The sequence below is a fragment of the Leptopilina boulardi genome, unplaced genomic scaffold (assembly GCF_019393585.1).
Source record: "Leptopilina boulardi isolate dan_hultmark-lab unplaced genomic scaffold, ZJU_Lbou_2.1 LbouV2_362, whole genome shotgun sequence".
NCBI lineage: Eukaryota > Metazoa > Arthropoda > Insecta > Hymenoptera > Figitidae > Leptopilina > Leptopilina boulardi.
Genome location: NW_026137932.1, coordinates 546,603 through 561,537, shown reverse-complemented (window position 1 = coordinate 561,537; position 14,935 = coordinate 546,603). Strand labels below are relative to the sequence as shown.

At 20.1% G+C, this 14,935-nt stretch overlaps 1 protein-coding gene across 1 annotated transcript; it reads left to right on the top strand.

Moving 5' to 3' along the window:
- Positions 1-51: 51 nt before the first annotated feature.
- On the top strand, positions 52-14,934 carry LOC127286636 (recQ-like DNA helicase Blm). The gene is made up of 14 exons (XM_051313132.1): positions 52-447; positions 1,400-1,529; positions 1,940-2,485; positions 2,634-3,423; positions 5,097-5,162; positions 5,774-5,931; positions 6,148-6,369; positions 6,481-6,842; positions 7,087-7,345; positions 9,738-10,272; positions 10,409-10,596; positions 10,871-11,195; positions 11,460-11,628; positions 14,417-14,934. Exons 1-14 carry the CDS (start codon positions 353-355, stop codon positions 14,604-14,606), a joined length of 4,035 nt encoding a protein of 1,344 aa, XP_051169089.1. The 5' UTR covers positions 52-352; the 3' UTR covers positions 14,607-14,934.
- Position 14,935: the final 1 nt, after the last annotated feature.

The window sequence follows — 14,935 nt, the reverse complement described above, 5'->3', positions numbered from 1 at the left end:
CATTTCACACGCCTATCAGAATGCAGTTAATCCTAACCTCAATTATTTGTTGTAAATCCAGTTTTGTTTTGTGTGTGCGTCTTTTTGTCAGTGTTTTATTTATATAAACAAAAAAAAACCTAGTAATAATATAAACATAAACTTATAAATTCATCTTATTTAGAAATTTAAAAATTCGTGTATAAATATTTATTGTTGTTTATAAGAAGTTAGTGTTTCACGTTCGTAAAAATGTTAAAAATAATTCAAGTTTATAATTAATTGAAATTAATAGTGACAATTTTTATTTTCCCCGACGTAAATAAATATATGGTTTTGTCTTTTTTTTTTTTTTTTTAATGGAAAAGCAAAAATGTCCAAAAAAGTTCCAGCTAGTCAACAAATTCAAAAACCAGGATTAAGAGATCTTTTAAATAAATTCAATAATGCAGAAACTATTTCTTCCAGGTGAGTTTTTTCTTTTATCTCGAAAACAAATATTTTTTTTTTTTTGTAAAATGAAATAATTTATTAACAAAATGTAACTGAAATAATTAAGTTTTCACAAAAAAATAACGTTTTTATTTTAGTTTAATGAATATTTTTTACTAATTTATTTATTTTGTTAATTTTTTTTTTCAAAATATTTATTGACAGTAAAATAATTAAATTTTAATTTTAATTTAAATAATATTCTTTAATTTCTTTTGATAATTTTTTTTTCAAATTTTTGTTAAAATAATTAAATTTTATTTCACGATTTTTATAAAATTATAGTTTTCAATATCTTTTATTCAAATATTTTGAAATTCTTTATTTGTACTTTCTCACGTTGAGTAAAATATTTTGATGACAATAATAAAAATAATGTAAATAACAATAATTGATAAGTGAATATTGTAAGATCATTTTTGTAAATTAATAATCGTGCCACTAAAATTATGTATTCAACATTTTTTTTTTCTTAAATTAATTTTAAATTAAATTTTATTTATTTCGAAATTTGAATAAAAAAAAAAAAAATAATTAAATTTACTTTTATTAAAAAAAAAGTTTTAAATTTATAACTAAATTTTTTATTTGATTTTCCTGTGATTTTCTAAATATAATAAATAAATAATTAAATTTACTTTTAATTTATTTTTTTTTTTTTAATTTTCACGATTTCTAATTTTTATAGAAAACCTTTTTCATATGAACTTTTTAATAATTTATTTAATTATTTATTATTATTATTTATTTAATTATTTAATTATTTAATTATTTATTTATTATTATTATTATTTATTTAATTACTTATTTATTATTATTATTATTATTATTATTATTTATTATCTTTAGAAAAAAAAAAATTTTAAGAATTTGAGAAATCAAATTCAATTTAGAGAATTAAGTAATTTTATTAATTAATTATTTACAGTACTCCGAACTCAAAAAATAATTTTGAAGATTTTATAACCGATGATGAAGATGACGATTTTGAGAAGCCCTTAAAACCTGCTTTATTAAAAAATAATGGATTGGAAAAGAATAATTCAATTATATCGATTGTGAGTTAATTTTTAATAATTTATTAATTCTACTTTATTATTGAATTTTATTTTATACATTTAAAATTTTTTCGTTGTAAAAAATTTTATACACTTAATTTCTATTTTTTATTTCTATTTTTTAAGTTTTTATTACCATCATTTTTAATTGTACTTATTTTGATTAATTTAATTTTTTTTTATAAAGGTAACTTGTATTTTTTTTATTTTATTCAATTTACTTTTTTTATTAAAAATTTGAATTACATTTTTTTTATTTCCTGTTTCTCTTGTTTTCAATGTAAAAAAAAATTTTTTTTGAACAAGTGTAAAATAAAAATTAAAAATATATTTATTGTTTTTTTCACATTTAATTTTTTTTTTCATCGAAAAAGAAAGTAAATTTTTTTTTAATACAAATAAATTTACAGCCAAGTTCGGAGGAAAATTCATTTTTTACCGATGCAGAAACAAATTTAGCATACTATGTTGAGGATTCATTAGAGGAAAATGCTCGTACAAATTCACAAAAAGAAAATTGTAAATTGCCAACACAAAAATTTCAAGATATTGTTAAAAATTCACCACAATTAACTGATGACGATAAATCAAAAATAATAGCATCAAATACAAATGTTAAAAAAGTATTAATGAAAAGTCCAATAAAAAATACTAATAATAATAATAATTTAAAAAATTCTGAAGGAATGAAAAAATTATTTTCATCACCTATTAAACAACGTTTGTGTTTGGAGAATATTAAAAAGAAAAAAAAAACACCATCTGACGATGAATTTATTTCATCTGATGAATGTTATTCGCCAAAAAAAGAAATAACATTTTCAAAGAAACATTCACCGAAAAAAGAATTAAAAGGACCCGATGTTAAAGTTCATATGAAACCATTGGGATTTGATGAGGAACTTAAAAAATGGATTAACAGTGTTAAAAATAATTCAGTCATTTCTGAAACACCTGTAAGTTTTATTTTTTTTTCTATATTATGGAAAATTTGAAAAAATTTAAATTTAATTTCTTAATTTTTTCAATATTTCAATTTTTTTTTGATTTTTAATATTTTTCAATATTTCCATTTTACTAATCATTTATTATTTATATCTTCAGACAACTCAACAAAATTTGGAGAAAAATTATGAGAAACTAAAAGATCTACAAATTGAGGCATATGAAAAATATTTTAACGCCTTGACATTAATTCCAATTGAAATTTTACGACAATTTCCAAAATTTAATGATGAAAGTTACGAGAGTTTAAAAATGTTATCAAAACGAATAAAAGCAAAAACATTGCGAATTGGAAAAAGTTTAAAAGAAGTGAAACAAGCAAATAAAGAAAAATTTTCCAATTCCTCCGATTTTCCCACATCAGCTGAAGATTTTGAAGATTTCATTGAATCCCCAACGTCAAGAGTTTCAACTACCACTAATTATAAAAATAATCAAAATAATACAACATTTGAAAGTCCAAGTTTCAGTTATGTTTCACTAACAGAACGAATAAAAGCATCAAACAATGAAAAACGAAATTTCGAAAATGATAATTATAATTTTATTGATAAATTATCGACAAATTCAAATGATACAAATGAATTAATGTCACCGGAAATGAAGAAAAGTTCATTTAAAGTTAAAAGACCAGTGAAAACAAAAATGGAATTAACAAGCGAATTATGTGAGAAAGATCCACAATTTCAATTAGGAAATAGTAATAATAATATTATTGAAAATTGTCAGGAGAGAAAAATTCAAAATATAAATAGTAATTTTGTTGAGATGAAAGTTGAAGTAAAAAATAATATTTATGAAACACCGGATAAAGGAATTGCTAAATTTAATAGTGCTGTGCCTTCTAGCAGTAAATCGAATTCTTGGTTGCAGTTCGATGATTATAATCGTAAGTTTTCTCGATATTTATTTATTTATCAATTTTAGTTATTTATCAGTTTAGTTGTTTATTAATTTATTTCTTTATTTATTTACATAGTTATTTCAGGCATCGGATTATATGATTTTTTCGACTTATTTTAATAAAATGCGACTCTTTTGACCTTTTTTTTACATTTTTAAAAAAAAAAATTTTAACAAAATACGTTTTTTTTAGTATACAATTTTTTAATTTAAAAGGTTTTAGAAATTAATTATTTCTAAAATTTTTTTAAAAATTAATAAATTCAATTATAACTTTCCCGAAATTCAATTAATTTTTATGATTTTTATAATATTTTTCGAATATTCAATTATTTTCAAAAATTTTTAATTTAAAAGCTTCTAGAAATTAATTATTTCTAAAATTTTCCATTTAAAATTTTTTAAAAATTAATAATTTCAATTATAACTTTCCCGAAATTCAATTAATTTTTAATGATTTTTACAATATTCTTCTAAAATTCAATTATTTAAAAGCATTTTGCAATTAAAATTGAATTACTTCCAAACATTTCAATTCAAAATTAACTAAAATTCAATTATTTTTCAAAATTTCAATTGAAATTCAATTATTTTCAATGTTTTCTATTCAAAATCATCTAAAATTCAATTATTTTCTAAAAATTAAATTATTTTCAAATATCATCAAAAAGTTTAAATTAAAAATTACTTGTTCAATAAATTTCAAAAATCTCAATTGTAAATCATTGAAAATTCAATTACTTTTAAAAAATGTTATCTAAAATCATTTGATAAATTATTTTTAATTTTCTGTAAAATTTAATTATTATCTGAAAATTAACAAAATCTTTTGAAATTCAATTATTGCTAAAAATTTCAACTTTAACTCATCCAAAATTTTTATTTAAAAATCTGTAAAACTTGATTAAGTATTGCCTGAAATTTTTTTGGCCATCAAAATTTAAAAAAACTATGACAAAATGTTTAATTCGAATAAATTACTTAAATCAGAATTCAAAAAATTATAAAAATAGAACTTTAAAAATTTTCTTTTTTTAAAAAATTTTGAAAATTTGTCTTACAATTAGTTCGATTATAAAATTATTCGAAATAAATTTTCTTTGATAATATTTTTATATAATCATTCACATTATATTAATAAAATGAATTTAATATATAATAACATTAGTTATTTAAAGTAAAATATTTATTAACCAATTAAATTTTGTTAAAATAAATAAAAATCGACCGATATAATTTATTTGCTAAATCAAATTTTTTGAAAATACTCCAAATCAATTACTTTTTTATAATTTTAATAAAATTTTTCAATAATTTAATTATTTAAAGAAAATTTTAAATTAAAAACTATCTAAAATTCAATTATTGTCCGAAATTGGTTGAAAATAAAAAATCCTTAGGAATTTAAATTTCAAAAAAAATTAAAATTTTAAAAATTTTGTTATAATAGGTAAATACAGGTAAATAAATTTTAAACTGAAAATTTTGAAAAAAATTCATTTTTAAAAATTTTTCAAAATATTTATCGATTTATTTGTTGAAAATCAGAAAATTACTAACTAATGTCAGTAAATTTTTACTAATACTTTTTTTTTAAAATTAATAAAAATAATATTTATTTTTTCTAATAGTTTTTTTTTTTTGTTTTTTTGTTTTTAGCTGATGATTTTAGCGCAGGTTCGCAAATTATTGAAGATTCTTTTACGCAAAACCTTCCAGTGGCAGGTAATGATGTTTTTTTTCGAAATTTAAATAAAAATGCTTATTTACAATATATTCAAAAAAAAAACCATAAAAAAAACTATGAATTCTTCTCGAATTCTTTTTTTAATGCTAAAAACAAAACTTTGAAATCACATTAAATATTTAATGAAAAAACTTTGAATTATTAAAAAATTTTCTAAAATAATATTGATATATTATTTTGAAATATTATAGAAAATCTAACACAATTTTTTTTATTACTTTCACCAAGTGTTATAAAAAGTTTAGAAAATAAATTTTTTTTCTTGAATAAAAACGAATTTTGAAAAAAATTGTTATTTTAAATTTTCCGCTATTAAAATTTTCCAATCAGAATTTTGAAAAAGAAAAATTTGTACCAATTTTATTTAAATAAAATTTATTTATTAATATAAAATTTATAACTTGGCTTTTGATTTACGTTAAATTTAAAAAAAATTACAATGTCCACAATTTTTATAAAATAAAAAAAATTTCTTATTTTTCATAAAGATTTCGAAAAAATGTTCCAGTGAGAAATAAAAAAAATTTGAATTAAAATCTCACGTCCCATATATAAGTAATAATTTATTTTATTTTTTTATTATTTTTAGTTAAAAATGAGCCAAAGGAAAACGAGTCAAAATCGACAAAAGAAAATTATGGTGATAATTCATTCGAAATTGGTCGATTTACCGGAAACTATACAAATGATGGAGTAAGCGGAGAATTTGACTCGAGAAATTATCCCCATTCTGCAGAATTGTTTAAGGTTCCTAATTTTCTATTTTTGATTTTTACAATTAAAATTGTTACTAATTTTTTTAATACTATTTTTAAATATTATATATTTATATGTATTATATATATATAATATTTATTACATATTATATATTTATATTATGTAATATTATATTATATTTTATATTAAACTGATAGCAATATAAATTTATTTTAAAAAAAAATATATGAATTTTTCTTTTTATAGATTTTTAGACAGAAATTCGGTCTTTTCTCCTTTAGGCCAAATCAATTGCAAGCAATAAATGCAGCATTATTAAAACACGATTGTTTCGTTTTAATGCCAACTGGAGGTGGCAAATCACTTTGCTATCAACTTCCATCATTATTAACACCCGGTTTGACAATTGTTATTTCTCCGCTAAAAAGTCTTATCCTCGATCAGGTCCAAAAGCTCACGTCTCTCGATGTAAGTAATTTACATTTTTTTTTTTTTTATAAAATAATAATTCTTTTGATTTGATTTAAAATTTTTATAATTTAAAAATTTATTAAAAAAAAATTTTTTATTTTGTATTAGATTCCAGCGGCACATTTATCGGGTTCAATAACGGAAACGGAAGCCGAGAGAATTTATAGAGAACTCTCGAAACAAGAACCAGTATTAAAATTACTTTATGTAACGCCAGAAAAACTTTCGGCATCGGTTAAATTTTGCAATACACTAACTGCATTATATCAAAGGAATTTACTTGCAAGATTTGTCATTGATGAGGCGCATTGCGTGAGTCAATGGGGTCATGATTTTCGTCCTGATTATAAAAAATTGAAATTTTTACGAGAAAATTATCCAAATGTTAATACAATTGCACTCACTGCCACAGCAACGCCAAGAGTTAGGACTGATATTTTACATCAACTTGGCATGTCACATCCAAAATGGTATTTTTCAATTTTTCATTTTACTACAAATAATTTATTTAATTAATAATAAAAAATTGTCAAAAGTCAATAATAAATATTTTGCTTAAGTTATCAATTTTTTTTTTAAATTTTCAATAAATAAATATTTTTAATTTTCAGTAATAAATATGTAAATATTTAAATGTAAAATAAATTAGAAAATAAAAAGAAAAAAAATGAAAAATATGAAAATTATAAAAATAAATATAATTTTTTTTCTTAGGTTCATGTCAAGTTTCAATCGACCAAATCTCAGATACAGTGTGATAGCAAAAAAGGGGAAAAGTTGCATAGAAGAAGTTATTGCAATGATAAGATCGAAATTTAGAAATGAATGTGGAATTGTTTATTGTCTCTCGCGTAATGACTGTGATAATTATGCCGCGGAATTAAAGAGAAATAGCATTAAAGCTTTAAGTTATCATGCGGGATTAACCGACGGACAAAGAAGTGATGTTCAAGGTCGTTGGGTTGCTGAAGAGGTGAGAAGTAAAAAAAAAAAAAAAAAAAATTTTCTCGTTTAATTTGCATGAATTTTTTTTTCTAAATTTTAAGTTTCTGTCTTAGCAAGTAAATAAAATTAATGAAAATTAAAAATAGTGAACTTGAAAAATACAGGCCTCGGATTATATGACTTTTTTTGACTTTTACCGACTTTTTTTTCAAAAATACAAACTTTTTTCGACTTATTTTTAATAAAATGCGACTTTGTCGACTTTTTTTTTTAACAATTTTTTAAACAAAATACGTTTTTTTTAGTATTTAATGCAGATATTCTTTAGATCATCTTTATTTCAATTATTTAACAAAATTTTAACTAAAATTCTTCATTAAATTAATTATTTTTAATTGAAATTCTTCACAAATTCAATTATCTTAAACTATTTTTCAATTAAAATTTGTATGTAATTTAATAATTGTTTATAATTTCAAATAAGAATTAGCAAATATAATTATCAAAAAATGTTTAATTCAAAATCACTTGAAATTTAATTATTCTAAAATTCATTTAGCTAAAAGCAATTTTTCAAATAAAAACTTTTAAAATTCAATTATTTCTAAAATTTTCAATTATTTTCAAAATTTTCTATTTAACATTAACTAAAATTCAATTATTTTCCAAAATTTTCAATCCAAAAGCAACTAAAATTCAATTATTTTCCAAAGTTTCAATTGAAATTCAATTATTTTCTAAATTTTCAAAAGAAATCCTAAAAATTAAATTATTTTCCAAATTTTCAATGGTAATAAATTAAAATTTAAATTCAATTTTTCGAAAATCTAAATATGTGAAATCATTTTTTTTCCAAAACATAAAATTATTTTCATTTCTGTAAAATTTAATTATTCTCTGAAAATTAACAAAATCTTTTGAAATTCAATTATTTCTAATAATTTTTGATAATTTTTCAAATAACAACATATAAATATAGTTTTTTATTTATTTTTTTTTATTTTATTTTAACTAAAATTCTCCACTAAATTAATAAATTTTTAATAATTTTAATGAAATTCTTTACAAATTCAATTATCTTAAACTATTTTTCAATTAAAATTTTAATGAAATTTAATAATTGTTTATAATTTTTAAAAAAATTAGCAAATATAATTATCAACCATTTTTAATTCAAAATCACTTGAAATTTAATTATTTGCAAAAATTTCCATTTTTTTAAAATGAATTTTATAATATTCTTCAAAAATTCAATTATCTGAAAGCATTTTTTATTTAAAAACTTTTGAAATTCAATTTTTTTTTGTATGTGATTTCTAATAAATTCTTTATCAACAGAAATCACTAAAAATTTCACCTATTATAATATTATTGTCTGAAATTTAACATAATCTTTTGAAATTCAATTTTCAAAAATTTCAATTTAATAGCTTTTAAAATTTTCCATCTATAATTTTTTTTTAATTTAATAATTTCAATTATAACTCTTTTGAAATTCAATTATTTTTAATTATTTTTATAATATTCTTCGAAAATTCAACTATCTGAAATAATTTTTCACTTAAAAAGTTTTCAAATTACTGTATTTTTGTCTACAGTTTCTAATAAATTTTTTTTAATGAAATCATCAAAAAATTCCAAATTAAAAATCACTTAAAGTTCAATTAATTTCAAAAATCAAAATTGTGAGTCTTTGAAAATTCAATTATTTAAAAAAAAAAAAAAATGTTATCTAAAATTATTTGATAAATTATTTTTAGTTCTGAAAAATTTAATTATTGTCTGAAAATTAACAAAATCTTTTGAAATTCAATTATTTCTAAAAATTTCAAACTTTAACTTTTCCAAAATTATTATTATTTAAAAAATTTTTTTATTTAAAAATCTGTAAAACTTGATTAAGTATTGCCTGCAATTTTTTTGACCTTCAAAACTAAAAAAAAAACTATGACAAAATTTTTAATTCGAATAAATTACTTAAATAAGACTTAAAAAAATTATAAAAATAGAAATTTAAAATTTTTTTTTAGAAATTTGTCTTATAATTAGTTTGATTCTGAAATATTTTAAAGAAATTTTCTTGATTATATTCATTATAAAATTATTCTCATTATAGAATTATTCTCATTACAGAATTAATAAAATGAATTTAATTTCTTATAACATTAGTTATTTAAAGTAAAAATATTTATTAACCAATTCAATTTTTTTTAAAATAACAAAAATCGACTTTTTCGACATTTTTTTGGAATATAAATCGACTAAAATGACTTTTTTTTGTGCTTTAAAGTCAATCTGAGGCCTGAAAATATAAAAATTAAAAATATTGAAATTAAAAAGTATAAAAATTAAAAAGTATAAAAATTAAAAATATTGAAATTAAAAAATATAAAAATTAAAAAACAAAAATTTTGATTTAGATAAAAGTTGTATGCGCAACAATTGCCTTTGGTATGGGCATCGATAAGCCAAATGTGCGTTTTGTCCTTCACGCATCACTTCCAAAATCAATTGAAGGCTATTATCAAGAGGGTGGTCGTGCAGGTCGCGATGGTGAGCTCGCCGAATGTGTTTTATTTTATAATTATTCAGATATGCATAGATTGAGACGTATGATTGAATTGGATAAACCAATACAAGCTGTACTCAAGACAAATATGGATAATCTCTTTCAAATGGTTGCATTTTGTGAGAATAAAACCGATTGTCGACGTGCAATTCAATTGAATTATTTTGGTGAAATTTTCGAACGTGAAAAATGTATTGCCAATAAAAATACAGCTTGCGATAATTGTCGATGTAAAGGACAATTTAAAGTTTTGGATGTCGCGCAAGACGCACGAGATATTATTAGAGCCGTTCAAGAAATTACCAACGCAAGAAGAATTCGATTGACTTTGCTTTATTTAACTGATATTTTAAAAGGATGCGATCTCAAGAAAATCAGGGATGCAGGTTTGTCATTTTTTTTTCAAATTTAATTAATTTTAATTAATTTAATTTTGTTATTAAGTCGAAGGCAAAAAATATTACAAAAAAGTGTTAAATTAATAAATTCTACGTTTTTTTTTCTTTTTGTTTTTTAATTTAGGTCTAACGAACCATCCAATTTATGGGAAAGCAAAATCATGGAATAAAGGAGACATTGAACGACTTTTGCATAAACTTGTCATTGAGGGTTATCTCTGCGAGGAAATGTATATTAACAATGAAATTGCTTGTGCTTATATTCAAGTTGGACACAAAGCAGCTGAAATTATGAGAAACAAAAATGCAAAGGTAATATTTAATTTTCATTTCAATTTATTTATTCTTTTTTTAAATTTAATTCAATTCAAATTTTTAAAAAGAAATTATTTTTCCAGAAGTTAAATTTTCCAAATAATAATAAATAATAATTCTAATAATGATAGTTGTAATATTAAAAAGAAATTATAATAATATTTTATAAAAACGAATCGAATTATTGAATTAATTAATTTTTTTGATATAAAAAAAAAAATTGAATTTTTTTTTTATATTTTAATTTTTTTTTTTTTAAATTTTATTTTAGATATCTTTCCATACGCGAGAGACGAATAGTTCGTCGAATGCAGTTGCAACTGTTTCGACTGTTAAACAAGAAACAAATCCGGCATTAAAGGAATTACAGGATAAATGTTATGGTGAATTAATGTCGATTATTAGAGGAATTGCCGGGGCTTTAGATGTTTCGGCTTCTTCAATTATGAATATGATTGCAATTCGTGCAATGGCTAATCAATTGCCACTTAATGAGGAATCAATGCTTAAAATTCCTCACGTTACGAAAGCAAATTTTGATAAATATGGAAAGGCACTTCTTGAAATTACACAAAAATATGCTGCCGAAAAAGTTGGTATGTCTTTTGAAACTGAATATTTTTTTTTTATATTAAATATTTTAGATATGAAAAATAATTATAAGCATTTTTCGCCCTTTTTTTTTTACAAAATTTAAAAATAAAATACGTATTTTTTAGAAGAAGATCTTTTTTTGGTTTCAATTATTTAACAAATTTGTACTTAAAATTCTTTTCTAAATTAATTATATTCAATAATTTTAATATAATTCTTCACAAAATCAATTAATAAATTTAACAAAAAAATAATTTTGCTTGCAGTGCTAATGACTGAATTGGAAAATGAAAGTGAAGATGAAGATGAAAGTGATTTGTGGCAAGTTGACGCAGCTTCCACATACAGTAGCGGAAGTACTTCGAGTTATAGTAGAAAACGTAAAGGAAGAGCTGGTAGTCGTGGTGGAGCAAAAAAATTCAAAAGAGCCTCAAGGTAAATATTTATAAATATATATTTTTACTAAATTTTTTCATATTTTTTTTTAACACAATTCCAAAGTGTACAAATTTTTTGTTTAATATCGATTTAGTTTAAAAATTTAAATAGCATTTTTCTTTATTAAAATTAGAATGTAATAGTAAAACTTAAATATTTTTTTGTTACGTAAAACCGAATAAATTATAAACAAAAAAAAAATTACACAAATTAGGGGATTTTTTTTTCTTCAAAGAAACCATAAATTAAGAATGCAAATTTTACTACTTTAAATTTTTATTTTTTTCTACTTTAAATAATCAAATATATATAAACAAAAATTCGAAAATTTTTGAATTAGAGAAAAAAAAATTTGGGGAAATAAAACAGGGAGAGAGTTTTGAAAATACTTGAAATTATCATCAAATGTTTTTAATCAAATTAATGAAATTATTTTCAATTATTTAATTCAAAAAAATTGTTAAATTATCTCCAAAATCAATTTCTTATTTCTAATAAATTTAATTAGTTAATAAATATTTTATTTCTATTGTTATTAGATATTAAATTAAATTTACAAAATTTAAAAAAAAACAAAATTCTTATAGTACCATTTAAAAAAATTTTTTCTAGTCTGATTTCGGACAATAATTAAGTTTTGCGGATTTTTAAATTAAATTTTTTTTAAAATAATTGAATTGCAGATTTTAAATTTGAAATAAATTTTCTGTATATATAAACTACTGTAGATTTTTTTTTTTGTTAAACTTCTAACAATTAAATTTTAGAGTATTTAGATAAAACTTTTTTAAATAATTAAATTTAAAAAAAAAATTGTTAAAAATAGTTATATTTTGGAAAATTTACAGTTGAAATTTTTATAAATAATTGAATTTCAAAAAATTTTGTTAAAATTTAAGACAATAATTAAATTTTTCAGAATTGAAAATAAATTATTAAATAATTTTGGATAAAAATTTTAAAAATGTAATTAAATTTCTGATGATTGTAATTATTTCAAGAATAATCAATAGAATACTTGAAATTTTCTTCATAAAGGCCTAAGCAGAATTTATTCTTGAACGGGAATGCAATCGTAAACGGAAACGTAAGAATGTGTAAGAGAAGGATAGCAAATATCTTTATTCTTCTCTCACTCATTCTTACGTTTCCGTTCACGATTGCGTTCCCGTTCAAGAATCTATTCTGCTTAGGCCTTTAAATATTATCATAACTCAAGTCGAATCTCCTTACGCGGGAATTCTCTCATAAGTTAACCCCCCACCAGAATTAACTTATGGGAGATTCGACTGTAATAGGATGTGGCGTAGTTTGTAAAAGGTCCGGTAGAGGGCTTCTCGCAAGCGAGATTCGAAATTTTCGTTATAAAAGATCTACTTGTCCTTGAGTCAGATAATCTAGTCAATCAGACTTTTAGTCTGATTTAAATTAGAAATAATTTAGTCTTAGGATAGCACAACTTACATATATAAAACATATGTTCAGCAAATTTTTTAGACTGATTTTCGAATCAGCAGAATTTTAATTAAAACAAAATTTTCTTTTACAGATTTTAACGTGACTTTAAATCAATATTAAATATATATATATATATATTAATTTTTTAAATAAATTAAATATTTGAAAAATTTTAAAAGTTTATAATTAAAAAATGTTTTCAAATAATTGAATTTTTGAAAAATACTATTTAAAAAATAATTGAATTTCGAAATAGTTATAGGTAGTTAAAATTATTAAATTTCAAAAAGTTTTAGATAGAAAATTTTTAAGAAGATTTTAAATTGAAATTTTTGAAAATAATTGCATTTCAACAGATTTTGAATAGAAAATTTTAAAAATAATTTTAGTTAATTTTGAATTTAAATTTTTGATAGTAGTTGAATTTTAATTGATTTTGAATTGAAATTTTAGAAAATAATTGAATTTTAGTTGATTTTAAATAGAAAAATTTGAAAATAATTGAATTTCAATTCATTTGAAATGGAATTTTTTTCAAATAATTAAAGAATTTTTTAGAAATTACAGACAAAAATTGAAATTAAAAATTTTTTTAATTGCACAATGCTTTCAAATAATTGAATTTTCGAAGAATATTATAAAAATCATTAAAAATAATTGAATCTAAGGAGAGATATAATTGAAATTATTAAATTTCAAAAAATTTCAGATGAAAAATTTTAAAAATTATTAAATTTAAGAAGTTTTTAAATTGAAATTTTTGAAAATAATTGAATTTGACAAAAGATTATGTTAAATTTCAGACAATATAATTATAATAAGAGAAATTTATAATGATTTCTGTTGATGAAAAATTTATTAGAAATCACATGCAAAAAATTGAATTCCCAAAAGTTTTTTTTTCTTTTAGATAATTGAATTTTCGAAGAATGTTATAAAAAATCATTGAAAATAATTAAAATTTTTGCAAATAATTAAATTTCAAGTGATTTTCAATTAAAAATTATTAATAATTTTTTGAAATTATAAACAATTATTAAATTAAACATAAAAATTTTAATTGAAAAATAGTTTAAGATAATTGAATTTGTGAAGAAATTCATTAAAATTATTGAAAATAATTGATTTAGAGAAAATATTTTAGTTTAAAATTTGTTACATAATTGAAATAAAGAAGATGTACATTTTTTACTTAAAAAAAACATTTACAATTACGTATTTTGTTAAAAAAATTTTGTAAGTAAAAAATGTAAAAAAAACATGTTAAAAGAAAAAACGCATTTTCCAATATAGAAAGAAAATAATTTAAAAAAATTTTTATTTCCAGTTCACAACGTGGCAAAGGATCAACTGGAACACGGGGTAAAGCGACAAGGGGCAAAACCCCAACAAGAGGTCAAACATCTCGAGGAGGCTCAACATCGTCACGTGGAGCTTCGACAAGTCGAGGTCTTGGTCTTGTTGAATTTGGTCAAAAGAAAAATTTCACAGATCCCCGATTCACGTCTTTCAATTAGCATCGATAAAATGTTTTTTTTTTTTTTTTTTTGCTTTTTTTAAGTTAAGAACTTTTAGAGTAATTTTTCAATATAAGACATGTTCAAAAAAAAAAAAAAAAATCACGTTACATTAATTTCGTGTATTATAGAGAGCTTGTAAATAAGCTAGTTAATTTTTTTTTCTACAAACAATTATTAAAGATTAAGTATTTATTAACTACGAATATACTCATTGTTTTTTTCATCAATCTGAAAAGAGAGAATTATAAATTTTTTTTTTAATCAAGATTTCGTTTGAAAATCAAATTTTATGGATTTTTTTTTCACTTTTCAGATTTGTCGTATTT

Coding starts and splice junctions, on each gene's coding strand:
- LOC127286636 (XM_051313132.1), top strand. CDS start 353: ATGTCCAAAAAAGTTCCAGCTAGTCAACAAATTCAAAAACCAGGATTA. Junction 3,424..5,096: donor GCAGTTCGATGATTATAATC/GTAAGTTTTCTC, acceptor TTTTGTTTTTAG/CTGATGATTTTAGCGCAGGT. Junction 11,196..11,459: donor ATATGCTGCCGAAAAAGTTG/GTATGTCTTTTG, acceptor TTTTGCTTGCAG/TGCTAATGACTGAATTGGAA.